The 27,688-nt window shown below is 39.8% G+C and overlaps 1 protein-coding gene across 1 annotated transcript in view; it reads right to left on the bottom strand.

The window, feature by feature from the left end:
* Positions 1-27,688, bottom strand: part of LOC115918635 (casein kinase I-like) — a 37,943-nt gene that overhangs the window by 8,378 nt on the left and 1,877 nt on the right. The window contains exons 2-5 of the mRNA XM_030985621.1: positions 16,604-16,710; positions 14,546-14,672; positions 11,863-11,961; positions 10,934-11,073 (exon numbers count right to left, since the gene is read on the bottom strand). Of these exons, the coding sequence (XP_030841481.1) occupies positions 10,934-11,073; positions 11,863-11,961; positions 14,546-14,672; positions 16,604-16,710 (473 nt within the window). The remainder of the gene's footprint in view (positions 1-10,933; positions 11,074-11,862; positions 11,962-14,545; positions 14,673-16,603; positions 16,711-27,688) is intronic.

Genomic DNA, 27,688 nt, shown 5'->3' with positions numbered 1-27,688 from the left:
TACATGTCATTTGTAGGCCCCTACATGCACATGTATGACGAAAAGTAACAATCTCAGGGAATCTGATAAAATCTGCAATTTGTTTTCATGCACAAATCAAAAAATATTTTAGATTCTGATCGTGTTAAAAAAAAATCAATTTCCAAGTCTCACTAATTGTTCAGTGTGGGAACAACTTTATCGATACATTCACAAATGATAACATGGGAGAGGCCAGGGAACAAGCTACATACATACATTAATAGTTTGCTGGCATGGCACAAGCACTTGTTTTTAATGGTGCAGGGTCTGAACATTCAGAGCCGTAGACTATATTTACACGGGCCATACACAGCTCATGAACATAAGAAATACATATTAGTTTTGGCTCAAGTCATCATAGAATTTGGTTATCCTATAAAACATCAAAAATTAGATACACATGTTGAGTCTGAGCTTGTAGAATACCACTTTGTATACATATATGCCAAGTTGGCAACACCCTACCATACTTCAAAAATCATCAAGCATGAAAATACATATACGTGTATCGCAATGTAAGTCGACTACTGGTACTCTCGTAGCCCTACATATATGCAACAATACTACAATATCTAGGTTATTTGTCTGTAAACTTTTGAAACCGTTTTTTTGTTGCTACAGATCAAGCATGAAAATGGGAAAAAGGGGAATACTTGAAAAGAAATGCATTGGCATGTAACTAAATCTTTCAGTAAAGTCTGCATGTATAGAATAAGCTGGGCCTGAAAGTCATGTGTAAAGAGTGAAATCCAAGATTCCAAGGTATGCAATAATAGGCTATTTTGCATTTAGACTTCCGTACAACCAGGGTATGTGAGCTAAAACACCTCCCTGTTACAACAATTCTCTCATGATAAACTATGTACAGTACATGTAAATGTATAACCTATTATGAGTGCTTGTATTTGAGTACAGGTATTAGAGTGCTTGCATTTCAGTAAGAATGCAAACTGCGTACATTTTTATGGCTTCTCCCAAAAAACAACACATTGAGTAGGTCTATCTACAGTTTGCATTCTGACTACTATGTACACTTTTGGGTATTTTATACTATTTTATGGATTTGTTATCAGGTGAATTGAAAATGAATGAACTGAACTGTTACCATAAAAGATTTCAAGTTGAACTCATATTTTGAATACAAAGACAATTGTTTTATTCAACTAAATGAAATGTGTACTAAGTACTTCAACCATAAATTTATTCCTGCCTACACTGCAAACACATTTGTATGAAGTTGTATGCAAAAAGGTACCATACTTATTGGTGTCTCCTTAATAGTGAAGTATCAATACAAGATTTTATCATGTACATGTACATGTAGTTTAGGCTTCTATCAACCTTACAATTGCCTACTGAATTTTAAGGTTGGGAAAGCCTAAACTACACATACATGTACATGTTATGATTACCGCATCAATAAACAAGTTGTCTACATCAATACAATATCTTGTTTTGAATAGAAAGAAATAGAGCGTTCAAATAACTTCCACATAGAATTTGTCATTCCTACAAGGTACATTTAGGGTGAAAAGAAAGAAACATTGTGAAATTTGAATATTATTATCAACACAGCTGTAACTGACAGAAATTGCAATTAATGGTACAAGTAATTTCTTATCACTCTCTTACTAGGAGATGGGAAAACATATTCAGTTGATTGATTTGGAATGAAAATATAAGTAGCTTTATGAAATAAAAACACTTGTAATGAATACGGCTTTCAAACAGTAACAACTGGTGATGATTGTAGTCAGTTTGTTGTTTCATGTCATTTGACTTGGCAGACCTCTTTAAATTGGTGAAATGCTTTGAAAGTTTGACTACGATAGGAAGGCTGGCGGAATGTGTCGCGGCTACCAAGAACCCAATGGACGACACTGGTTTGATATCAGGCCAAGTGTTCCACGAATTACCAGCAGGGAAGATTAGGGAATCTAACCATCTAACCCATCCTATTATTCAGCTGGGAGTGGGATAGAAACCAGTGTATAAATGCATCATTCAGCAGTAGTTGCTTTCCTGTTCCATTTTGATCACCAACATGAATGTGTAGGTAAGCATGAACATTAGTACATGTATGCGGTTTACCCCTACATGTACACAATTACATACTGTACTGTATGTACATGTAGGGTACATGTAGGGTACATGAATTGTACACATACTTGGAAATAAACTGAAATGAGCTGAAGTTGCTGAACATCTTATTCAAACAAAATTTATGTTAATCAGGGATGAGTATTTGTACATGTACACACTACACTCCCATTAAATTTGTTCAATTAAAAAAAGGGCCTCACAACATACCGGTAATTAAGTACGACATCTGCTGTTCACTCATATTGAAATTTCAACCAATGTAAATTATGTTAGACTGAACCATGGCATAATTCTATGATTTTCTATTTTGATTTGTAACAACTTACAAATGACATACTGTAAGTGTAGTCAACTATCTAATACATGATTCGATTCTGAAAATGAGCCAAATCTGAGCTCCCAGGAGCTACAAGTTATTGCACTTTCAGTTTCAGGGCATACTGGATCTTCTGCTGCTTCGTCAGAACAAAAATAAAGTTTTATAAAAAATCTTACTACCCATCCTATGTTTTCCCAAATGAAAGAAAAACAAAAAACAAACAAATACACACACACTTTATGTAATGCTGATCTACATGTACATGTACATGTAAATGTACATCTATGGAGCATTGGAGCTGTGTACATTGTACATGTACATTCATAAGCAAACTATTTTATTACAATCCTGTACCAGCACAAATTTATGTAATACAAATAATTTATGCACAGCTGAAGCTTGATACAGTATGACATACATACAATCATAAATATTTTATCCATTCAATACCACGAAGGACCTTGATGTTTGCATGTAAAATGTACATGTAGTCATGTACACTATAGACTAGACTTTACATGCATGTAGGCACTGATACAATACAATACATTTTTAAATGGAATCAATGTCCTCTACATAATGGTCATTCCAGGAAAGGATAGGTCATCCAGGAAAAAGATAAGTCATCCTGAACGGGGAAAGCAATCAGGGGAAATAATCCTGCCTCTACAGTGTACCTGCATGCGCTTGCCAATGCAAACAATCCCAACACAATAATGGCATTGTTGACCCCTCGGGTTGTTAGTTTCCTTAACCAGGCAGTTGGTAGCTCCTTGCCTTAACCACCATATTTTGTTTGTGAATACGAACATGCACCTCTTTATAACATGATCACATCTTTCATTAGCAGTTTCCTTTAAAAAGTTCAACTACAGTATGTATATCTGACTAAAATGTAGGCCTACATGTACATGTACATACAGGCCTTAAATTTCGTCATTTTTAGGGCAAGGCCAGTTTGGCCTCGAGTACCTCATATTTTTAAGGGCACCAAGGCCAAAATATTTTTACAAAAAGGGCATCGAGGCCAAAATATTTTACAAAAAGGGCATCGAGTATGAGGCCAAAAAAATTGATTCTATTTTTGTTAGATGTCATGTGTATTTTATGAAACTTGTGCAGGATCAATTTCCCATGACTTTTAGCACCAGCTTCTTCACAGAATGTATAGAGGTCTACGGTACATACAAACAAGCAGGCGCGTAGCCACGGGGGGGGGGGGGGGGGGGGGGGGGGGGGGGGGGGGGGCACGGGGGGCACGTGCCCCCCCCTAAAATTTCCAGGATCGGTTGAAATTTTGTAGACCCCTTTTTTTTACCTCGATCGATTACATGTATGTGCCCCCCCCCCCCAAACACCAGACTCTGGCTACACGCCTGCAAACAAGGCGGCGGCCCGCAAGCCTTAGATTTAGCAGCCAGAGCAAGGGGCAATTTTTTTTTTAAGTTGCCCTTTGCCACGGGGATTTACCAGAGCAAGGGGCAATTTTCCAAAAACAGATAGGCCGCTTATCTAATCATAAGTTCAAAGAGAGTCTACAAATGTTAATTTCATAATGTGAATAGATCGAACGATCAATTTAATAACTTTTTAATCTTAACAATATGAACAGGAAAGATTGATTAAGAACATCAAACTTGCACATTAAACAGTATTTTAAAGTAACTAAAAATATTGATGAGCAAATGAATAAATAAATTGTCAATTTCACAAACATCGAAAGTCAGAAGGACTTAATTGGCAAGTTTACCGGGCCGGGTATTCCAAATCAAAATCGCACCTCACACACAAACCTTCCGCCACTCTCTCGGTAGTAGGAGCAAATTTGAAGAAATTATCTTTTTAACTGTTGTATAGAAAGGTCTACATAGGCCTAACTAATGAAATAAGATGTAACTAGATGGAACTTCGACTGCGCGCAGTCGAAAATGATGCCTCCGTCATAGAGCAATTTTACAAACCAAAACAGAAGAAATTTTTCAAATTCAAGTTCGATTGTAATCCATTAAGAGGTTCTCAGAATATCGTGATTACAAGCAATTTCTCATATACATATATGACCCTTTGATCTTTGACCTGATGACCCTAAAATCTACTCAGTTCATTGGCTCTGCAAGATGTCCTGAGTTAAATAGTAATCCATCTGTCAGTTCTAATGAGAATGCGTTCACAAGTTATTTTTGGATACATAATGAGCCCATGACCTTTGACCTCATGACCTCATGACCCATGAATCTACTCAGTTCATTGGCCCTGCAAGATACATACATGATCGAAATTTGGCAGGAATCATCAATCTGTTCTAATGAGAATGCGATCACAAGCTATTTTTGCATACATAATGAGCCCTGTGACCTTTGACCTTTGACCTCGTGACCCCAAAATCTATTCAGTTCATCGGCTCTGCAAGATACATACATGACCAAAGTTTGGCAGGAATCCATCGATCGGTTCTTGAGATAATGCGATCACGAGCTCTTTTTGCATACCTAATGAGCCCTGTGACCTGTGACCTTTGACCTTGTGACCCCAAAATCTAATCAGTTCATCGGCTCTGCAAGATACATACAAGACCAAAGTTGTGCAGGAATCCATCAATCGGTTCTTCAGATAACGCGATCACGAGCTGTTTTTGCATACATAATGAGCCATGTGACCTTTGACCTTTGACCTCGTGACCCCAAAATCTAATCAGTTCATCGGCTCTGCAAGTAACATACATGACCAAAGTTTGGCAGGAATCCATCAATCGGTTCTTCAGATAACGCGATCACGAGAACGGGACGTACGGACGGACGGACGTACGGACGTACGGACGGACGGACAACCCGAAAACATAATGCCTCCGGCTACTTCGTAACGGAGGCATAAAAATGTCCTTATAGACATTCGACAGCTGAAAGTGACACGCTCAGCTCAGTTGCGTAACGTGCATTCACGAAACCAAAATCGTTCCTCGCACACACACTCTCGCCACTTTTGGTGGGAAGCTGTCGGGCTGGAAGTTTGCCAGCGAAACCGATGCACCCTCGGAATTTTACCGGGACTCGAAACGTTCGTCTTGGGAAGCTGGCGGGGTAGCTTTTTGAAGCGAGGTCGGCTGGTGGCAAAATGAGAGTAACTACGATCGAGAACATCGTAGGTGTTCTTAACTTATTAATAAGATAACTAGCAGGACCCGCGGAAATCCGCGGGATTCTAGAGGGGGAGGGCGGTGTAAATAGATATATAGAGAATGTCTAAATTAAAACCACCAAGAACGTTATTTGCCATTCAGGCCATTAAAAAATATACATGTTTAGCGTCCCCGCCCGCTTCCTTTTTGGGGGCCGCCTCCTATTTTTTTTTTTTTTTTTTTTTTTTTTTTTTTTTTTTTTTTTAAAGAAAAAAAACATCGTCCCCGCCTGCTTCCTTTTTGGGGGCCGCCTCCTATTTTTTTTTTTTTTTTTTTTTTTTTTTTTTTTTTTTTTAATTTTTTGAAAGAAAAAAAACATGAAAAGCACTGCTAAAATGTATTTTTGATTTTAAAAAAGAAAAAAAAAAAAATTGTCGGCCGCCATCTTGAAAAATAGCCCGAATGCTAGGGAAAATGTACGGAGCGGCCATTTTGAAAGAAAGAAAAAAAAAAAAAAGCGCCTCCTCCTTCCCATTTTTCAAAAAAACAGGACGCTATAAGCATGTTTTTTTTTTAATTTGGCCTTACATTAAATTTTAAAAAACAATCCAACTGTACCGGTAGTTATTCTTTAAGCCACTGGAACTGCGTAGAGTTCCGTAGTGTGGCGTACCGACTCTCAGAAATTAGGCTGTGTATTAATGGGAAAATAGTCCCTGCGTAGGTTATGCGTAGGCTGGCGTACAGGTTTGCTTATGGTTGCTTACTGTGTGGAAAGCTTTTACTGCTTAGTCCATCTGGCGTAGGGTAGCGTACTGTTGCGTAGGCATGTAGCGTAGTGTTGCGCAAAAAGGCGTACTTTCTGCGTCAAGTTTCTACGCCGAAAGTACGCAAAAAAAATTAAACATGTTGAATTGTTTTCGTTCACCTTGCGTACCCCTTTCCGTCCCTCAGCATATAGTGACGTAGGCCAGCGTAGTTGGTACGCAACACTACGCAACTCTACGTATTGACCCCACGCCAATTAGTGACCCGCAAGTGTCACAAATAAAGTATTAAAAATATGCTCATCTGACCCTAATTAAACGCCTAAAACCCCCGAGCTTTTGGGGGTTTATGGCCCCTTGAAACCCGTGGACCCCACGCCTATTTTATATATACACTCAACTCGCTGCGATCTGATCTCTCCCCCCCCCCCCAACTTTGAAGAACGTAACCTCCAAGCTTTTGGGGGTTTATGGCCCCTTGAAACCCGTGGACCCCACGCCTATATTATATATACACGCAACTCAGGACCCGTGGAAATCCGCGGGATTCTAGAGGGGGGCGCAGGCAAAAAATTAAGTTTTTCATTTCGGGGGCTCCATTTCAAATTTTAGGGAAATTCTCGGGGGCTCTTTTTTCTGGGGCTACTTTTTCATTAATTCATATAAGGATAGGCCTACACTTTGTTGAGATTTGTTTAGTAGGCTATTAGGTTTCAGGCTTCCTTCTTCATAATTGCCTATTTAAAAAAACATACATTTTTCTAGTTCAATAACTAAGTTTTCATGCATTGATTTGATGCAAGAACTTTAACATAATAGAACCTAGATTGTGAATATTTCTGACCATTAATTTCGATAATCATTTTTCAAAGTAAAATTTTCACAAGAAAATCTGACAGTCGTTTAAAAACGTAGACATTAGTAATACTTTTACTAATTCTAAGCTCAGGTTTCGTAAATCTATTCACGAAACTATATTAAAATCGCGGCAATAATGATGCAAACCAACAGATAACAATTTCAAAGTGTCAAATCTCTTCGACTCAAGCTTAGGTGAACTCACACACACTGCAGCGTAACTCCTTAAGCTCAACACCCGCGCCGCAGGCGTCGGACGCCTACGGTGCGCGGTGTTGGAGCTTACTGCAAGCTCATCGCAACTCACACACACTACACATCAGCACTGCACTTTGTGTTGACTGAAGGCAGCTTGCGACGGAACTGTCAGTCCAATGGTTTTCTTGGGAAAACTTTCCTTTAGAAAATGATAATCAAATTTTAGTATACATTGCCGTAATAATCACAAAATAAGCTTTCATTTCATACCTACATTCACGAAAACTATATACAAATCGCGGCAATAATGATGGAAATAGGTCTCTAAGTTTGGACGTGGACGGGAAGCTTCGTGTGTATCTCTGTGGCTTGTGCCCGACCCTGTGCATAGTGCATTTAATACGCAACTTAATGTGAGTCGATGGTCATCGGTCGTGTGTCTACGGATGTCATGTTGAATATCCATGAGGTATCTCTGTCGTCACGCATATCCTGCATTATGCATGTCGCGTCTGTTTTCGCCCTGGACGTCGACACGGAGGAGGACCTCGGGCGGAGTATAGCCAATTCGCTAGAGTAGACTCTCCCGCGGACGATGGCACCGGGCACGGGTACCCCGAGGGGAGGGTTCAGGAGGAGATAGCCGCACCAACTTGGGTCGGCGATCTCATTAAAAAACAATAGAATACAAAGGCTCGCCGAGACGTCGCGCCCCCCGCGGAGCCTTAGCGTATTATTATTATAGATTCTAAATTCTATTTGAGATAAAATAATAAACTAGGCCTACAAACAAACCTCGACAGATCTCTAATGACTATTTGAATGCTTGTTTATTTCTCCATTTGACGATTTGTTTTCTTGATCCTGGCCTTCGATTTGTACGTACGTGCGTGCGTCAACAGCATGCACCATATGCATATCATGCGATCGCATAATATGAACGTACGTACGTACGTGCGCTAGCGCATTGCCTATATAATAACAAAGGGCGCATTTTCACGGCACTTGCGCCTTATTAAAGCACTAAATACGAAGCTAGAAGAGAGCTCGTGGGCGGCAAACTGTTCGTGATTCGTGTATTTTTACTGTTCTAATAATTTATGGGCGCATTTTCACGGAAAACACTTGCGCCTTGCCGTCTAGTTTTAGATGATTATGGGCGCAATTGGTGGTTTTATGTGCGCAAATTTAAAATAAAAAGGGCACGTCCAGTTGGAAAAAAAGGCACGTCGGCCAGTTTGAAAAAAAGGGCACGGCCTTTTTGGCCGTGAATATATCTTTTTTTGGGAGGGCACCGCAGCCAGTCATAGGGGCATCGACGGCCTGGCCGTCGATGGCCGTCGATTAATTTAAGGCCTGTACATATGATCTAGCAATTGTGATCTTGAAGCAACCCTGTAAACGATCATCGGATCGGACGCCGATAGCAATCCGATCAGGGGTGATCGGATAATAATTTCCGATCGCCGATCAATTAAAATGATCAGAAAAAATCGCCAGAATCTGCAAAACATGCGGGCCGCCATCTTGGATTATAATGCATACAGTACCTATATCATAATCCAAGATGGCAGCCCGCATGTTTTGCCTCTGCTCTTAGACCAATATTATTAATTTCAAAGTCATGAGAAGGCACTAAATATCAACAAACATGGTCTACAACAACTCCAAATGACAAAATAATCCCAACCATGAATTTTTTTTGAGCATTTGATAGCCAAAAAATTGACAATTTTCATTAAAAAAAAAAAAAAAAAAAAAAAAAAATCTGCCAATTTTTTTTGGTCGATCTTCCGATCCGATACCGATCAAAGGTGCGAGGGTGTCGCTCTGATCTTCCAATCCGATCAGAGCCCCAACTTACAGGGTTATCTTGAAGTAGAATTTCAAACACTAAAAAAAAAAATGCCAGATGACTAATAATCTTTGTTCTTTAAACAAATTAATTACAGAAAATCTCTTTTCATTTAACACTTCTCGGCCCATTGCACAAAACTTACCATTGATGGTAACTTTGCCATCAATAGTAACTACCATGGAAACCTTGATTTTAATTGGCTGTTGAGCCCTGTTACCATGGTAGTTGCCATTGATGCCAAAGTTACACACACACACACACGCACACACGTATGTAAAACTAAATGTAGCAGTTCTCATCTCTAGATCATATTGAATAAGGCTGGCAACACAAATTCAAACCTTATTATCAATATAAAAAAACAATGACCTACATATACACTCACACACGTCATAAAATCATGTGATGTAGCACATGACCCTAAGGGTTAATCTCAACAAAGTACAATATGCCACAATACACACTGAAGGTCCAAATGAAGTTCTTTTGTTATGGAATCTATTGTAATCTCTCTATTACATTAGGACGTCACCTTTGACCTTCAAGTTCATTTGTATCTTGGGGGGACGGGGTTACATAACTGACCTTGTACGAGGGCCGAGCGCTGGATTCCTTGGCATGCTAAGAATGCACTTTCATTGTCTGGTTCTTGTCTTCAACATGTAATCAATAGGGGATCTGTTAACTACCCACAGGTCTTATTCATACAGAGAATGCATGTTGTTTACAGACCTGTCTTCAACACCAAACACCTCTTTCATTGATGTAAACAAATGAACAACATCAATTCAATACCACACATTTCATTACCAGTCACTCATACACTAAAGATGGAACAAGACGAGTTAAAGGGGCAGTCAAGCTTTGGTCCTCGACCAAGTGCATGTGGCGTAACATTTTACACAATTTATGAAGGATAAAAAGGAAAGCAAACAACTTGTCACAAATATTATCTACTCTTTGAGATATTATTCCTTTTGAAAATGTGCTTATTATCTTCACAGGATGTCATATACATGTATGTGAAAGGCTCTTTATATACTTTGTAGACCTCAAACTGCCCTCATACTCCAATATGATGTAGCATGAAAGTGTGGTCCACAATCTTAAGCTGTTACTTGTCATATTTTGAATACAAGGGCATTTTAAAAGCCACCCCTTTTCAGACGACATTTTTTTCTTTGATACTTTTCCATACTAACATAAAAAACAATGACAAGGCTCGCATTTTTAATGTTCACCTTTCGTATAACTCAACTATCCCTTAAAAGTGACTCTGTAACATTGCCTCAGATTCTGAAACAAAATCCTGGATTTAGCTCATGCTGCAATCATAATTACATGTATAAACATTAAGGTTAGTCAGGAATCCCATGACTTTTACAACCCGATCGCCTGTCTGATTATCAAGATATTTATGATTGAAAATCTAAATCAAATTCTGCGTTTTCCTAACAGTTCTGATAACACTGCAGTCTATTGGGGAAAATGAGTATGGTAAATCCGGTTACTCAAAGATTTTTACTATTTTGACGCACTTCATGATCGTTTTGAAGCGCAATTTTGTTTAGGGCTTCAATATTACACCACATCAAAGACACTGATAACACGTAGGGCCATGCATCTCAGATTTAACATTGTTAAACGATGCCTTAAACCACAGACATGAAGCTGTACAAATGAGAAGAACTCACCTCTGTTCAATGCCAAGATGTGCGTTGATACTGGCATATCTTGCTGTGCCAGTCAAGTTTTTGTCTTCTCTGTACTGTATATGTTGCTTGCTTCTTGAATCCTTGAATTTCTTTGCGAGACCAAAGTCTATGAGGAAAAGCTAAATGGTGTTTGAAGAGAGAGAAAATAACAATCAGTTAAGCCTGAGCACTAGAAGTAGTTCCTTATATTAACCTTTCATACAGTTTTTAATTCAATAAAAAAAAATTAAAAAATAAGCAATTAAAAGGTGAAGATCATCGCGAATTTATAACACTCATAAAAACGATTTTTAAAACAGTAATCTCATTATCTCAGCGATAAATAAGAAACATCCCGAACCACAGGTATCTTTAAAATACAAAATAAAACCTGTGGACCTCATTTTACAAAAAGCACATACTTATTGCACGTATCCATGAAAACAGCTACATACTGTACATGTATGTGTCAACCACTATTTTGACACAATTCAGCCGGGTATTGATGAATGAATCAGTGGCATTTACATCAGTTTCGATAGACTCGACTTCATAACAAAACAATCTTTGTATGGCTGTGTAAAGAAAAACATGCCTGGGTGTTCATAAACTCATCAAAACTTTTACTGTTGTTTCCGCATTAGAGAAGTTAATTCCTGATGATTATGTACATGAAGATGCAAAAGGCAATAAATTTCAAACTGGACAAACAAAAGGATGACTGAAATTCAACTTTTGATGTCTTTTTTCTTCATACGTATATAACATGTACATGTAGGTTTGTGGAAATTCACATGAACAAAATTAGATATCCATTTTATGAAATTCGGGTTGCCACCTTTAATAGCTACAAATTGCAGGACTTATCATTTGTCTCACAAAATGTTCAAACAATAAAATCCATTAGGCTTGAACCTTGTACATCATACCTGATTGCAGTGCCTTCCGATACCCATAAGGAAATTGTCTGGTTTGATGTCTCTGTGGATGAAGTTCTTAACATGGACATATTCAATCCTTGCTATCATCTACAGTGGAGAAAAAAAAGAAAAAGACGAAAAACAAATATTTACTGACATTGCAAACCTTTTTTAAAGTGACTCATCAGAACAGCCTAAGATTTGTGATGCTGTAAATTCGATACCATTAAACAGACATGCTTTAAAGTTTGAACACTGTCCACATTGCAATCTACATACAATATAAGTATAAAGAAAGAACAATGTTCTTTGTTAGAACATGTTTAACCATTATATGCACAACTATATTGCCCACTTGGCCACTTCAATTCTAAGTTGGCAATATCAAATTACAATCAATGCATTTAAAATGTTTGTTGCAAATGTAAATACAAAACTGACCATCTTCACGTGTAGTATTTGGTATGTATACAGAAAGTTTTCTAAAAAATTGATTTGTCATTAAATCCAGTTTCTGTTTTCACATATTTATATATGTATACAGTCAAACCTGTCTATAGCGACCACCCAAGGGAAACACAAAAAGTGGCCTTTGTAGACAGGGTCCTTTAGTACATGATTCAATGAGAAACCATGTTCAAGGGAAACAACAAAGGTGGCCTTTGTAGACAGGTGGTCACTAAAGCAGGTTTGACTGTATTACTCATATTGCTTAATTGCATGAAGATCTAATTTTCAATGCCACAAGATACAGTTCCTCCTTTAATTTATATTGTTTACTGACAGGTAAATGTAGATTAACTTTTCAATGCCATTAAAATCAAATCCTGCGGCATGCGTTTGAAAGTAGAGACTAATTTGGGATCATTTAAAGGTGAGCTCCTGTTCGTCAATGTGTGGATAACTGTTCCTGATTTGGCTTCCTGTTCTCCCGAGTGTGGGGCTACACAGTTAGGCACATGACACTTACAGGAAATGTATGATTTCACCGCAGAGTACAGCACTTGTTTGTATGAAATACTGGTTTCACAACTACACTTCATTCTTTCTCACGGTCGTTTGTTAGCGTAATTAATTATTTAAGAGTTGTGAGCTGCAAGTACAAAGTAGTACCACATTTTGTACATTAGGATAAATTTAATTTTATTGGCAACCAAAGAGCTAATTATAAAACTGGCATACATCTCTGAATCAAACTTTCCATGTTGCTGTAGATTGCTGCCAGACAGAAGATGTGTTTTTAGCAGTTTTATTCTTAAAATGTTAAATAACTGTTAACACACATTCGTCAGCCACAGAAATTCACCATCACACGTCTTATGACTTCAATATGTACACTGTACATGTACAGATTGGCAAACTAAATATTATATATAATTTTAATTTTTAAGGTAATATTTGAACAATATCCCTATGAGACTATCACAATTTATCGAAAGTCTTACAAAATATCTTCCCAAAATATATTGATTAATGTTCTTAAATTATCAAAACTACACGGTGCTATATAATATGTGTATCATGAATATCTGCACATTCACATGAACATACATGTAAGTATTTTTTTTTTCCTTTTTCCCCAAAGGTTGAAAGGGAGGGGGGGGGGGGAAGGGCCTTAGGCTCAGGGGCATTGTTGTCGGTGGCGATTGCCACATTGAAGGGATTATTCAAACAAAAGACCTACACAGGTTTCTAAAGCTGTGTAAACAGAGTGGCCAACAGTAATACATGTATATGATCGTTGATAAATGACTCATTTCCAACGATCACTTTCAATACTGTGCTTGTCTTCCAGGAAACATGGAACTTGTCAGAGTGTGAAATAAGACCTGCATGGTGCATTTATAGTCCCTCGATTTAATTATTTTCCACGGGGACCACCATGAGAAGACTCACAAGGGCTCTTTTTTTTGTTTTAAAGAGCCCTTGTGAGCCTTCTCATGGGGGCTCTTTTAGTAATGATGGGGGCTCTTTTTTAAATACAAATTTCCTTTAAATTGGTACCCATGATACTCCTTAATTCTTTGCTATTTCATCATTATTCATTTATTTAAGTCAGCATTTTCCCTCTCACAACTTTACAAGTTACACAGGGTTACTGACTTTCATCCCGTGATAACATTCTCTCCATTTCTTCCTTTTCTGCACATTCCTCCTCATCATTCACAGCATCCTTATTACATTCTTTCTTTAGTCTTTATATCCTTCCACAATATCTTTGGTCTTCCTCTTCTTATCAATGTGCTTTCATACCACCCATTACGCTAGCCTCCAGCTCTAGCAGATATGGCGCGGCAGTGTGCACACTGGTACTACTGGCGCGGTATAGCCACTGCTAAAAACATTACACTTGCTATTTCAAGCTGACAAGTTCATTTCACCAACTAATTATTAATTGATAACATTGCAAGTTATTTTTTGAGTTGTGAATACATGTATATATATTACAGCATAATTACACATAAGCATTCTGACTTTCACTTTACAAGTCTGTACATGTGTGTACACTGTACATGTAGGAGTGAAGTCTGTAATCTGATCTAGTTGTGATTTCAAATTTTCTAAAACAGTCAATAGGTAAATGGTATAAATGAATAAATGTTCTCTTCAAAGGGGTCAAAACAAAAGATCATAAACATGTACAGTTAAATGTGCATGTATCATTTTAAGAATTGAATGTGAAAAAACAAACCTGATCTGCCAGCATAAGAACTGTCTTCATGGTGAACTTCCTACTGCAGAAGTTGAAAAGATCTTCTAAACTGGGCCCAAGCAGCTCCATGACCATGATATTGTAATCATGGCCTTGCCCAAACCATCTAAAATACACAGGAGATACATGAAGAGAGCATGAAAGGAGTGGGAAGGGAAGGGTGGAGAGGGAGAAAAGGAGGAAGAGAGAGAGAGAGGAAAGGAAAGGATGGAGAAGATAGAGCAGGAAGGGGGTGGAGTTGGGGTAGGAGGGGAGGGATGGAGGGAGGTAGGGAGGAAGGTAAAGAGGGAGGGAGAGAGAGAGGGGGAGAGAGAGGGGGGAGAAAGAGAGGGGGAGAAAGAGAGGCAGGGGGAGAAAGAGAGGCAGGTGGACAGGAAGGGAGAGAGACAGAGAGACAATGGAAAAAAGAAAATAAAGATAAGATGAAAATTTGATAAATTTTCTGCAGATATATTTGCTGTGTATGTACAGTACATGTACTACTAGGCTTGGGACTAACATTAAAGTTGTCAGAATACAATGTTGCATGAATATTCAATTAGTACAATCTGTATTCATCCCTAGCCTAGTATGTACATGTACAGTAAATGTATGAATAAAAGATACTTATATTTTCAAGACAGATCATACTCAATACATGTGTACATGAATGTACATTATGTACTACTGTATGTACATGTCAAGTAAGTGGAGTTTAATGTTGAATAATATCTATTCAGAATCATATTGTACATGCAATATCAACAAGACACAACCTTTTAGTACATGTACATTGATCTTCATGTACACTGTACACTGCGTATATATGTATTACCGGTATTAATATTTTATTCCATCGTAAAGGGAAGAAAAAAAGATTGAAAATTAAATATTAATACAGTTAATTCTTCTCAAGGCAATCAAATAAGTGTCAACAAAATCAGCTGGTTGGGAGATGAACGCTTTGAGTCATCTACATTATAACAATTCTACTGGGAGCAAAGAGTAGAAAAATGCATCATCTTGCTTGCATGCCAATACCATGGCATGACAAGTTATGAGTCTTCAGACTTCAGTGCGATAGTCATGAGTCATCTTGAGTTGTGGTACCGGCTACAAAAAAACCTCAGCAATGCCGGAATTGCACTGCCTGGGTCAATTAGAAACACGCTCAGGTCTGAAAGCTTTCCGCACTTGCTGGATTATCATCATTCAACACATTAAAATAAGAATTTCTGCTTTTTTCTTAAATCTGATCTAATTCTAAAAATAATGTGTATCAAAAATAACCATTCATATTAATGTTTATGAATGTTAAGCTTCTACATTGTACCATGATCCATAACATTTAGTCTACATGTAGGCAAGCTTTCGTCCACTCCTGTGGACTTTTTCAAGCCAAGTAATTATTCACATATTGAGAGAGTCTACAGGATTGAACCAAAGCTTGACTACTAAATTCTAAGGATGGTAGAAGCTTAAACTACATGTTATGATTACCCTAACCAATTCAAGTTTTCTGTATCACTTTAATATTCATTCATATTGTACACAAAAGGCCACACAATGGGATGCATTTACATGTATCTCATAGACAAATGATATTAGGCTTTGCCCTTCCAGACAGATATTTCCTGGTACCCAGTACTGACAGATTATTGGCTGATATTGATTGTAATCTCATGCATTATTCAATATTCAATGTGAACTTATCTTGCACCAAGAACTGCAGGGACCTTCATGAAATACGCTACATGTATACATGTAGATGCAATTTTGCTACAGTTGTTTTATTTTGTATTCTCTTTTCATGTTTTTTTTAATTAAAACTGCACATGATCCTGTACAATGAAGCATCTTTTCTTAAAATGTATTTACATTTGTGCTTCAGGCACTCTTTAAAGGTTGGTGGATCAGTTAAATTTTACTCTAAGATACATGTATTTGCTAAAGTTTTGATAATTTTATGCAAAAACAAACAACAAACAAGGGAAACGCTCTCGCTTTTTGCTACGCAGGCAAGACAGAAATGAATCTGAAGTGTTTGAATGGACTTACTTCATGGTTGGAATTCCTGGCCCTCCATGGAGGATCTTATAGAGCTTGCTCTCGTAGAGAAGCTGTGGATGTCGGGCCTTCTCTGACTCTAATTTGACAGCAACCTCCTGTAGTAAAGATGACACAACATGAATAGAGATTGTAATGACCACATACTGTGAAGTGCAATTATGTAGCATTTATGTAGCAAACAAAATGTACATGTACATGTCTTCTCCACTCCATGTGAACTGTATAATGTTCATGGTACATGTACATGTACATGTATGTACAGTACATGTTCAAATGCAAATGGCCTATAATATAGCCTGCATTAGAACCTACATTGCCACACAAAAAGTAAACATGTGGTTCAAAAGCAGTTAATATGAAAAGTTAATTGAAAATTGGACAGATCTACATGTACACTGTACCCTTTCATATACATTATGTACTGTAGCTTACAAAGAGTACCGGTAAGAGAATCTCAAATCACCAATACAAACAGAACCAATTATTAGAAAGATGGTTTTGTCTTTCACTTTACTGTACATTAAATCCCATAAAAGTGTTATTAAATCGAATTGAATGCACAGTTGCACACATAGTTTTTTTTAAATAACTCAGTCATTCAAATCAATTCTATTACTGCCTGCCAATGCCAGGTGAACAGGCACAAAAAAAAACAAAAAAAAAGCTGCTGAGTAGTTGTCAACAGTGCGAGTATTCAAATACACTGTACTCGTCGCAGCCTTATTCAATAGCATACATGTATTTATTTTAGACCACATGTACGTACATGTATGAACTACTAGACCATAATCCATAATCGATGGCAAAAGAATTTGGATGAAAGAATTTAAGGTTATAATTCATGTAACTAGGCCTGTAACCGATCTGATGATCGGGGGCCGATCTTGAGCCGATCTTGAGCTGATCATGCCTACAGTACATTATAATCCAAGATGGCGGCCCGCATGTTTTGCCTCTTCTCTTAGACCAATATTATTAATTTCAAAGTCATGAAAAGGCATTAAAATCAACAAACATGGTCTTCAACAACTCCAAATGACAAAATAATCCCAGCCATGAATTTTTTTGAGCATTTGATAGCCAAAAACTTGAAAAATTTTGTCATTTAAAAAAAAAAAAAAAAAAAAAAAACAGACTCAGCCGATTTTTTTTGCCAATTATTTTTGCCGATACCGATCACAGGTGCGAGGGTGTCGCTCCGATCTTCCGATCCGATCAAAGCCCCAACTTACAGGGTTACATGTAACTGGTGTCAGGAGATTACGGTATGTGTAAAAGGGCAGGTACACAGATCAAGCAAAGCACATTAAACAGCTCCTACATGTACGTGTAATTGACTTAGAAAAAACATAACATAACAAAAAACAAAACAAATCTTTCCTCCTGTACATAATCAGTCATGTGGGAATCCTACATTCCTACATGTACCGGTACATGTTCTTGAGGGCACGGTAAAGGATTGCAAAATTCAAATCCTGATTTGTATACATGTGCCTCAGCCTCATGGCAATCAGACAATGAGAGTCCTTGAAAAAAAAGTTGATAAAGGAAAAAAAAGTTGATAAACCAAAACAAAGTGACTCCATTATAATTTGTACGTATTGTATTATGATTTTATACTTCCTCCACATAGACTTGCTGTAACATAAAATATATTAGATGTACAGTATGTACTAAAAACAGTGCGTATGTTACTTACAAACAATATAGGGAATAATGGATGATGAGGGTTACAATACATCATATTACAAACACACCAAAATGCTTTCTGCACGTCTCAAAATCATTCAAACTAGAGAACCGGTACTTCATTCATAGCAAACATACAGTAGTTTCTTTGTACAAAAAGACAATAAAATAAAATAAATTTTGAACCAGAACTTAGCTGTAACATAAAAGTGGAATTATATAATGCAAACGGTAGATGGTAAGAATTAAAATCTGTCCCATGGAAACTCACCATTTTATAACCCGATACCCGGTAACTTTATGGGATTCATACAGACTTACAGTACATCAACGTGTACATGTACAGTGATTGAAACTAACTTTCACTTCAAAATAAACTTACAGTGTTTAACATGGTGCTAATGACTAAGACTAGTAAGAGTAAGACAAGTAAGAGTTACTAAGAAGTGGTACCAAGTTACCAACTGATTTTGTTTATGTTATCTTGCCTCGCCTAGACCGAAAGCTTCAGTCTCTGATATCGGCGGTGGTTCCGCTGAGATTGCATCTGGATCCACTGACCGCCTCTTTACATAGACTGAAGTACGGCCTATGCAGACTTACAGTACATCAACGTGTACATGTACAGTGATTGAAACTAACTTTCACTTCAAAATAAACTTTCAGTGTTTAACATGGTGCTAATGACTAAGACTAGTAAGAGTAAGACAAGTAAGAGTTACTAAGAAGTGGTACCAAGTAACCAACTGATTTTGTTTATGTTATCTTGCCTCGCCTAGACCGAAAGCTTCAGTCTCTGATATCGACGGTGGTTCCGCTGAGATTGCATCTGGCTCCACTGACCGCCTCTTTACATAGACTGAAGTACGGCCTATGCTGTACTAGTGGATCAAATGGTTCGGTTCGGCAGGACCGTGATGAATGAGATATGCAACGAGATTTTCACTCTTTACATCCTAATAAATGCACTTTTGCTGCAATATTACATTAGGCTAATAAAAATATAAAAAATAACAAACAAATATGGCTTTGACTTACGATAGCTTGCTCATTTATATCCTAAATTAATGATTAATCCGAGAAAGTCTCGTACTCGACATGATTCATTGTCATCCATCTTGGTTTTAATTAATGAATATTCATTTTTTCTTTTCGAACGTCCAATAGCTACGTACGAGTCAACCCAGTGATATATGAATATTCATAAACCCAATACGAAAGGAGTGCTCTGATTGGCCATTCGCTATGTTTTGGTAGGTTGACCCGGAAATATATCGGCCAGGTGAAGTCATAGATTACTAATTTGAATGGATGAACGGTACGTTTCACGGTTCGGAGAAAAAAATTGGATAAATCATATAAGTAAATCCAAAAATTTCGCATTTGTAAACAAACCAAACAAACCAAAAAACAAATTGTGACGCACGATTGAGCGCGCGCAGAGTGGATCTTGTCAACTTTTCTCCCTATTTATTTGTTATATTTGTCATTTTCTGGCTGAATTTGTAAAAACCACAGCAAAATTAGATTCATTGACTGTATCAGTCACCATTCGGCCACATTTTGAGCAATTTATCAAAGAAAACTGAAGAAAACCAACCAAGAGATAACCCAACAATATCTCACTGAACTGGATCAGCAGCTTTGTACAGTCCCATATCCTCATCCAGGTGTGGCTGTCAACAACAAAAAGCTAAACTTTGGCTGGCGGGAAAGCTCACATCATTGCCACATTGGGCAAATGTCTACCTGCAGGCAACAGCTACCAAGCAAGCCTGGATTAATGCCTGTCATATCATGCTATTATTGATTGATGGAGCAGCAGCCACCTATTAGTTACTTGAAAAGCATAATTTTCTGTTAAGCATTTAAGAATACTTGAATATTAAGGAAACTTTGTATAACTGGACGGATCTCATGGTAAGTCCATTGCATGTCTGCCTGACTGTATGTATGTGTGTGTCGTCTGATGCTGCAAATTTTGCATGTTATATTGCAAGCTCTCCTTGATCTGTGCATGGAACTGAACTGTGTTTGCTCACATATTATTCAACAACGCTTGCTTCATTGCTAAAACATTTGACGTTCCTTGTGTAATACTTGTGCCATTCATAACTCATATCGCATGTGCATCTGCATGATAGTATTAGTTGACCATCTGACATACACCTGTACACCTGCTATTGGCCGTGTATGGCTGTTTACTCTAACTCTTCTCCGCTAGAGCTCACCGCTAGTGCTCACCGCTAGTGCCCTTTCGCTAGTGCTTTATTATACTAGAGTCTACATAATTTGAACTGGACAAGTACAAGACTTTGATGCTGCAAATTTTGCATGTTATTTTGCAAGCTCTCCTTGATCTGTGCATGGATCTGAACTGTGTTTGCTCACATACTGTACATTTATTATTCAACAACGCTTGCTTCATTATTTCTGCTAAAACATTTGATGTTCAATCCTTGTGCCATTCACAACTTGTCGCATGTACATCTGCATGATCTGTTCCTACAGTACCGCTACTGCTTGATAGTATTAGTCGGCCATCTGACATACACCTGTACGCCTGCTAATGGCCGTGTATGGCTGTTTACTCTAACTCTTCTCCGCTAGAGTTCACCACTAGTGCCCTTTCGCTAGTGCTTTATCATACTTGAGTCTACATAATTTAAACTTGACAAGTACAAGACCCTGATGCTGCAAATCTTGCATGTTATATTGCAGGCTCTCCTTGATCTGTGCATGGAACTGAACTGTGTTTGCTCACATATTATTTAACAACGCTTGCTTCATTATTTCTGCTAAAAATGTTTGACGTTCCTTGTGTAATACTTGTGCCATTCATAACTCATATCGCATGTGCATTTGCATGATCTGTTCCTACTGTAATGCTACTGCTTGATAGTATTAGTCGACCATCTGACATACACCTGCTATTGGTCGTGTATTGCTGTGTACTCTAACTCCTCACCGCTAGTGCTCTCTCGCTGGTGCTCTCTCGCTAGAACAATATTTTACTAGAGTCTACGTAATTTGAGCTCTACAAGCACAAGACTCTGCTAGAGGTATGCCCCTCGCTTCCTTCTAAAATCTTGGTTACTTTGCTTCGTGAATTTCATAATATTCGACTCTCGCTCTGCCTCTTCGCTGCGCCTGGCTTTCTCTACGTAGCTTTACTGGTGTTATCTGTGAGTCTCCCTTCCTGGCACCCCGCCCACCCTCGCCATTCAAAGAAAAAAAAGCATGGCGGCAGTAAATATTGATGAGAAGAGTCAAACGACCAGCACAGATACTAAGGCTCTCACTTCAAACAACACAGTCGATTTGGAGGACCCAACAACCATACACACGCAAAGACTGTATTCCCTAAATAGAACGAAAGCATTACAGAAGAAACTTGTGAAATGCCAAGCAAACACAGAAATAGAAATGAAGGATAATGGTCGACAGATGGTGATCTCTTGCAGTACAGCGTACTATGAGTCTCTCAGAAGAAACATCATCCAATACTTCAAGGGGATCAATGAGAAAATGAATTCCATGGCAATTGAATTACGCAATGTAGCGGATGCAGATGGTCACATTGTAGAACATGTGATAAGGGTTGCCAATAGGCTTAAATATACTGGAAACCCTGGTCTGCGAACAAAGTTTGTTTTAAATATGTATAATACAAACAATCGAATCCTGGCAAATGGCACGTGCCTGAACCTGCTAATTAAAGATCATCTTCCTGAGGTTCTCTCAATGACCGGGAGAAGTGGGCTAGTCGCCATTGCGGAGGAAAATAAGAAAATAGCCGAAAAGCTATCACTTCTGATAAAGGGATCGGCAACCACAGCGCTCAAGAGGTGCATTACAGGAATGAACACTGCAGCTGAGCCATCTACAGCTACAGTTATATGTGAATGCACAGTCAGCGACAAGAAACTCCTCTGCCCACAGTGTAACACTCACTCATGTATGGAAACCATTGAATGCGATCAATGTAATAACTGGTATCACTACACATGTGTGAACCTCAAAAAGGAAGACATCCACAAGTATGTAAACAACATCTCCCTTGCTTACACCTGCCCACCTTGCACGTCGCTGAGCAGACAAATACAACAGCATATGGACAAGAGTGAAATATCGCAACCACACAGGGTCACGGAACCAACGGAAACTACAGCACATGTCAAGGCAGTACACAGCGCCCCGCCATCAGATGGCAAACACGAGGCCTCACCAACATATGATGTAGACCCTCACATCAAAGACCCTAAACAAGACTGCGGTTGTGAAGAGCAAGACAAAACCACTATGTGTCCAAGATGCTCAAATCATGCCTGTCTAGATACGACTAGATGCTCTGTATGCTGCAAGTGGTTCCATTTCGCTTGCACTGGACTGTCAGATATCGAACTGGAAACACTATTGAAAAACTCAACTGCAGAATTCCTCTGCACTACATGCAAAAACATCACCAATAGCCCAGTTATACCACAAAGGGATACTTCGACTCCTATCTCTGATGACAAAATAATAACTTGCTCAGAAGAGGACTGCTCCATCTGTCCAATCTGTCGTACTGAAGCCACAAGCGACTCAGTCGAATGTCTTGCCTGCGAAAGCTGGTATCATATGTTATGTGCTGGCATTACCACATCGGAATTCTCATCACTCCAAAAAGACACCTACATCTGCTCCTCCTGCACACTACTTGACCTCACAACAGCTGGAGGTGTACAAGTAAATATTGAGGAAAATGACAGCCAACCCTCAACTACGCAGATCTCCAAAGCTAGCTGCAAGACATGTAAAGATCGTGTGAAACAAATAAGTAAACTGAAAGACGAAATAAACTCTAAGTCTGCTTCTGTAGCCACTCTTCTAATAGAAAATGAAAAACTAGCACTGGAACTCAACCAAGCTAGAAGAGAGACTCAGCTAGCTGAGGAACAAAACCAAAAGACAAGGAACATTCTGGAACAAAAGCAGAATGACCTAGCACATGCAAACTTCTTGAAGACTCAACATGAGCTGGACTTCAACTGTATAGTAGCCCACAATGACTTTCTGTACGGAGTCTGCCTAAAGCATGGGATCAATATCAGCCAATCAGAGCCGGTAACCAATCTCCCAAAACGCTATACCAGCAAGGATTGCAACAAACCAAGGGAAGCGCACCGTCAGAGCAGTCAAAACAGTGAAACATCCCAACACTACAGCATACCAACACAAAACCGGTTTTCTGTGCTCTCGGAGACCAGTGATGCTCCACCTGGCGGCGAAAATCTCCCCTCACACACGTGGTGGAACTCGACAACAAAATGCAGCCCTCCACGAGGTAACCGCCCATCAGGACAGAGCAAAAAGACACCCGTTCGCAGTTATCCTACTCCAATCAAGCATCACCACCAAGTCACGAACGCGCATTCGCCAAAAAGGAGGCCTAACAAAATTTCTCACAATGTGCACGAAAACAAACCCAAAGACAGAGTAGAGAACCCTACTAGAATCTCTACTTCCACTTTTACCAGACAAGGCCAAAGTGCAGGGGAGATGGGCTGGACCCAACCACAGAAGCAGCCGCCCTCTCACATCAGAACAAATCTGCCAAGATACAGGGGACACCAATCGCCAACACAGCAAGATCACAATAACAAACCCAAAGACAGAGTAGAGAACCCTACTAGAATCTCTACTTCCACATTTACCAGACAAAGTCAAAGTGCAGGGGAGATGGGCTGGACTCAACCACAGAAGCAGCCGCCCTCTCACACCAGAACAAATCTGCCAAGATACAGGGGACACCAATCGCAAACACAGCAAGATCACAATAAATCTCCTCGGGGCCCAGATGACAAAAGGACTCACATCTCGCCACCCATGCTTCCCCAACATCAGATCATCACAAACGAGACCCCAGTCATAAACCAACAGAAAAAGTCGCAGCCACTCAATCCACTACCAAGCCATTCACCAACAAGACTGCACGATACCTCACCCGCAGGGGATACATGTACTCCAGCAAAAGGAGCTCAGCACACCGCCAATCCTCAGTCTCCCGTGCCGGTTTTTCATGCAGGCCGAGCCTCAACAACTGCTCACATAGCCCTTCTCGATGCAGCATACCACTCACTGATGTACACACTCCAGATCCTCTCAGCACCAGATGCGAAAAGCAATCTCAACAAAAACAGAATGGTAACGACCAACCACCACCACATCATAGACCTTGTTCAATCAAGCCTCGTCCTTCTAACAACAGCATAAAAACAACAAATATTTCATTAGGAACACTGAATGTACGTGGAATACAGTCCAATCTGAGATATGCCCATCAAGTTGCCAGCAAGACTGATATCCTCTTTATTCAAGAACACTGGCTTTATACAAACAGACTACATTTGCTAAATGACATTAGTAGCCAACACTTTGTAGCAGCTAAAGCAGCAGATTGCATCAGCTATACTAATGCCATACGAGCAGGACGAGGAAAAGGAGGGGTAGCAACATTACTTCGTAAAACGCTGGTTGCCAGCTACAGCGAAATCCCCTGCCACTCTACCAGGATCAACGTAGTTCGAATACACCTTCAACAGTCAAAACAGTGCATCCTGGCCATAAACTGCTACCTACCGTCTGGCGTCAATCAAACTGATCTTGTAGAATACCAGGAGAGCCTTGCCATCATATCCAACATCCTATCCACCCACACTGACGACGCCATTGTCATTTCAGGTGACTTCAATGTTGACACAGTCAACCCTAATAACAAAAGATCCCTAGGATACCTTCGAGCCTTTCTGGAAGATGCTGGCCTAATCAGCATAACAGAAGAACTTGGAAGCCAAGGAAATTTCACCTATAGATCGGATGATGGTGCAAAGACATCGTTTATCGATGGCTTCCTCACGCTTAGTTCATCACTCCACCAGTTTGTTGATCTCACCATTGGCCCTGACACACCTCTGAACACTTCGGATCACCTGCTGGTAAGGATCAAATGGTCTATAGTGCTACCAGGACATACAGATCGTCCAAAGCATGCAACAACCACTCAGCCAGCCCAGAAACTGCAAAGATTGAAAATCAAATGGACAGAAGCATCCAAAGATCAGATAGCGGCTCAATATACTGATCCCCTTGAAATTACAGCAAGGCAGTTATTTACTACATTCCACAAGAGAGTGCTGGACAACACATCTGTGGACGACTTGCTTCATAAGCTTACCACGGCCATGATTGAGACCTCACTCAGCCTCCCACACAGCTATCCTTCCACAGGTAAACACGGCAAACCAGAATGGACCGCGAAAGTCAACGACTCATACAACGCCGCCCTTGAAGTCTGGAAGAGATGGAAAACAGCTGCTAAGCCTCGCAGTGGTACACTCTTCACAGACTACCTCCTATGCAGAAAGAAGTTTCGAAGTCAGCTCCGCCAATCTCGAGCTCACAACAACAGAAAACTCCTGAACTGTATCGAGAACGCCTGCGAGACGAACCAGCAGCTCTTCCACAAACTTGTCAAGAACCAGTGCTCCAAAGACAGCTCAGGGTATGGTACAGAGTCACTAGAGTACGATGGTAGAACATATCAAGGGGACGGCGAAGTCATTGAGGGTTGGGAGCTATATTTTACTGACCTCTCCCTACCAGACCATACAGGAGATGCCTCTAGCAGCTCTGCCTTTGACATCCCTGAAAAGTCCACGTTCTCAGCACCCATGTATGCTCTCACCATAACATCTCATGACATCAAGGTAGCTACTACTAAACTGAAGAAGGGCAAAGCCAGTGGTCCAGACAACATCAGCCCAGAGCACCTCATATACATAGGAAAAGCCACCATGCACTTGATTCTGCTCATCTACAACTACTACCTCTCAACCGCTCATACTTCGCAGAAGATGAAAGATGGATTGATTCTTCCCTTCCACAAGGGCAAAGGAAAGGACCCCCGCGATCCTAGGAACTATCGAGGGATTACCTTGTCTTCATCCTTCTCCAAGCTCCTTGAGCTTATTCTCAAACCAAGGCTAGAGAAGACCCTTCAAGGCAATGGTATACCAGATGAGCTACAATTCGGGTTCCAGAAAAACCACTCCTGCATGCTGACTTCATGCACTATGGAATTCATAATAGAGATCAATACCTGCCAGAAACGGCCTACCTATGTTGCTCTCCTTGATGCAGAGAAGGCATTCGACAAGGTCTGGCATGACGGCCTCTTCTACAAAGTGGATCAAACCAACATTGACCCTGCATACACAGCCCTCCTCAGATCTCTGTATGAAAACATGGAAAGCCGAGTTCTGTGGTCTGACAAGACAAGTGGAGTCATACCGATACTCCAGGGTGTCAGGCAAGGTGGGGTACTCTCCCCCCTGCTGTACACTGTTTTTGTTGACGGTCTTATCAAGGAGCTGAGAGACAAGAGGCTAGGTTGCCAGTTGCTGAGCCAGCATGCTGGTGTGATCGTCCTGGCCGATGATGTAGCGCTAGTCAGCTCATCTCCAACAGAGCTTCAAGAGATGCTGAATGTTACATGTAAATATGCAGAAACTTGGAGATATCGCATCAACCCGCAGAAAAGCAAGATTGTTACCTTCAATAACAAAGCTCACAAGTCAACGGCCCAACCCATGTGGATCCTTGGACAGATGCCAATCGAATCAGTGACCCAACACCCGCATCTGGGAATCATAAAGTCCTCCTCCAAACATGATCCAACAGACCTAATGATCTCCAGAGGCACAAAAACCTTCTATGCCCTCACTGGAGCGGGTGCATACACAGGAGGTCTTCTACCACACCACTGTGCACGACTCTGGAAAACATACTGCATCCCACGTATGCTGTATGGAGTGGCCATCATGAAGCTCAACCAGACAAGGCTAAATAAACTGGACAGATCCCAATACCAGCTCTTCAAGAAGATTCTCGGGCTCCCCAACAGTGCTGCCGATGATGCTGTCTATCTTCTCACAGGCCTCTTTCCTCTGAGCATGCGAGTTGACCAAGAAATTCTCCTCGTCATAGGTCAACTTATCAATCTGCCACACTCAAGATATGAGGTACGCACACTACATCATGCTATCACCAACTTCACTCCCTTGGCGAGGACCTGGGAAAGAACTTTGAGAAGTTATGAGCTCCCCAACCTTCACTCCCTCCTCTCCAAGCCCGTTCCCTACGTTACATGGAAGTCAGTCACTAGGTCTGCAATTGACTCGGCTATGCAGAAGAAAGTCCGTGAGGCCATCAATGCAAAATCATCTCTCGCCTTCTTCAAGAATAACACTAGCTCCCCCCATGACCTTTACCCGAAGTCCATCTCCTCAAGTTTTCTACGTCAAGCCATCATTGTACGCTCACAACTTCTCTCTCAGACGT

Source organism: Strongylocentrotus purpuratus, unplaced genomic scaffold (assembly GCF_000002235.5).
Source record: "Strongylocentrotus purpuratus isolate Spur 01 unplaced genomic scaffold, Spur_5.0 spur5_scaffold_15, whole genome shotgun sequence".
Classification (NCBI taxonomy): domain Eukaryota; kingdom Metazoa; phylum Echinodermata; class Echinoidea; order Camarodonta; family Strongylocentrotidae; genus Strongylocentrotus; species Strongylocentrotus purpuratus.
The sequence above is the reverse complement of the archived record's forward strand: the minus strand, read 5'-3'. Positions and strand labels throughout refer to the sequence as shown.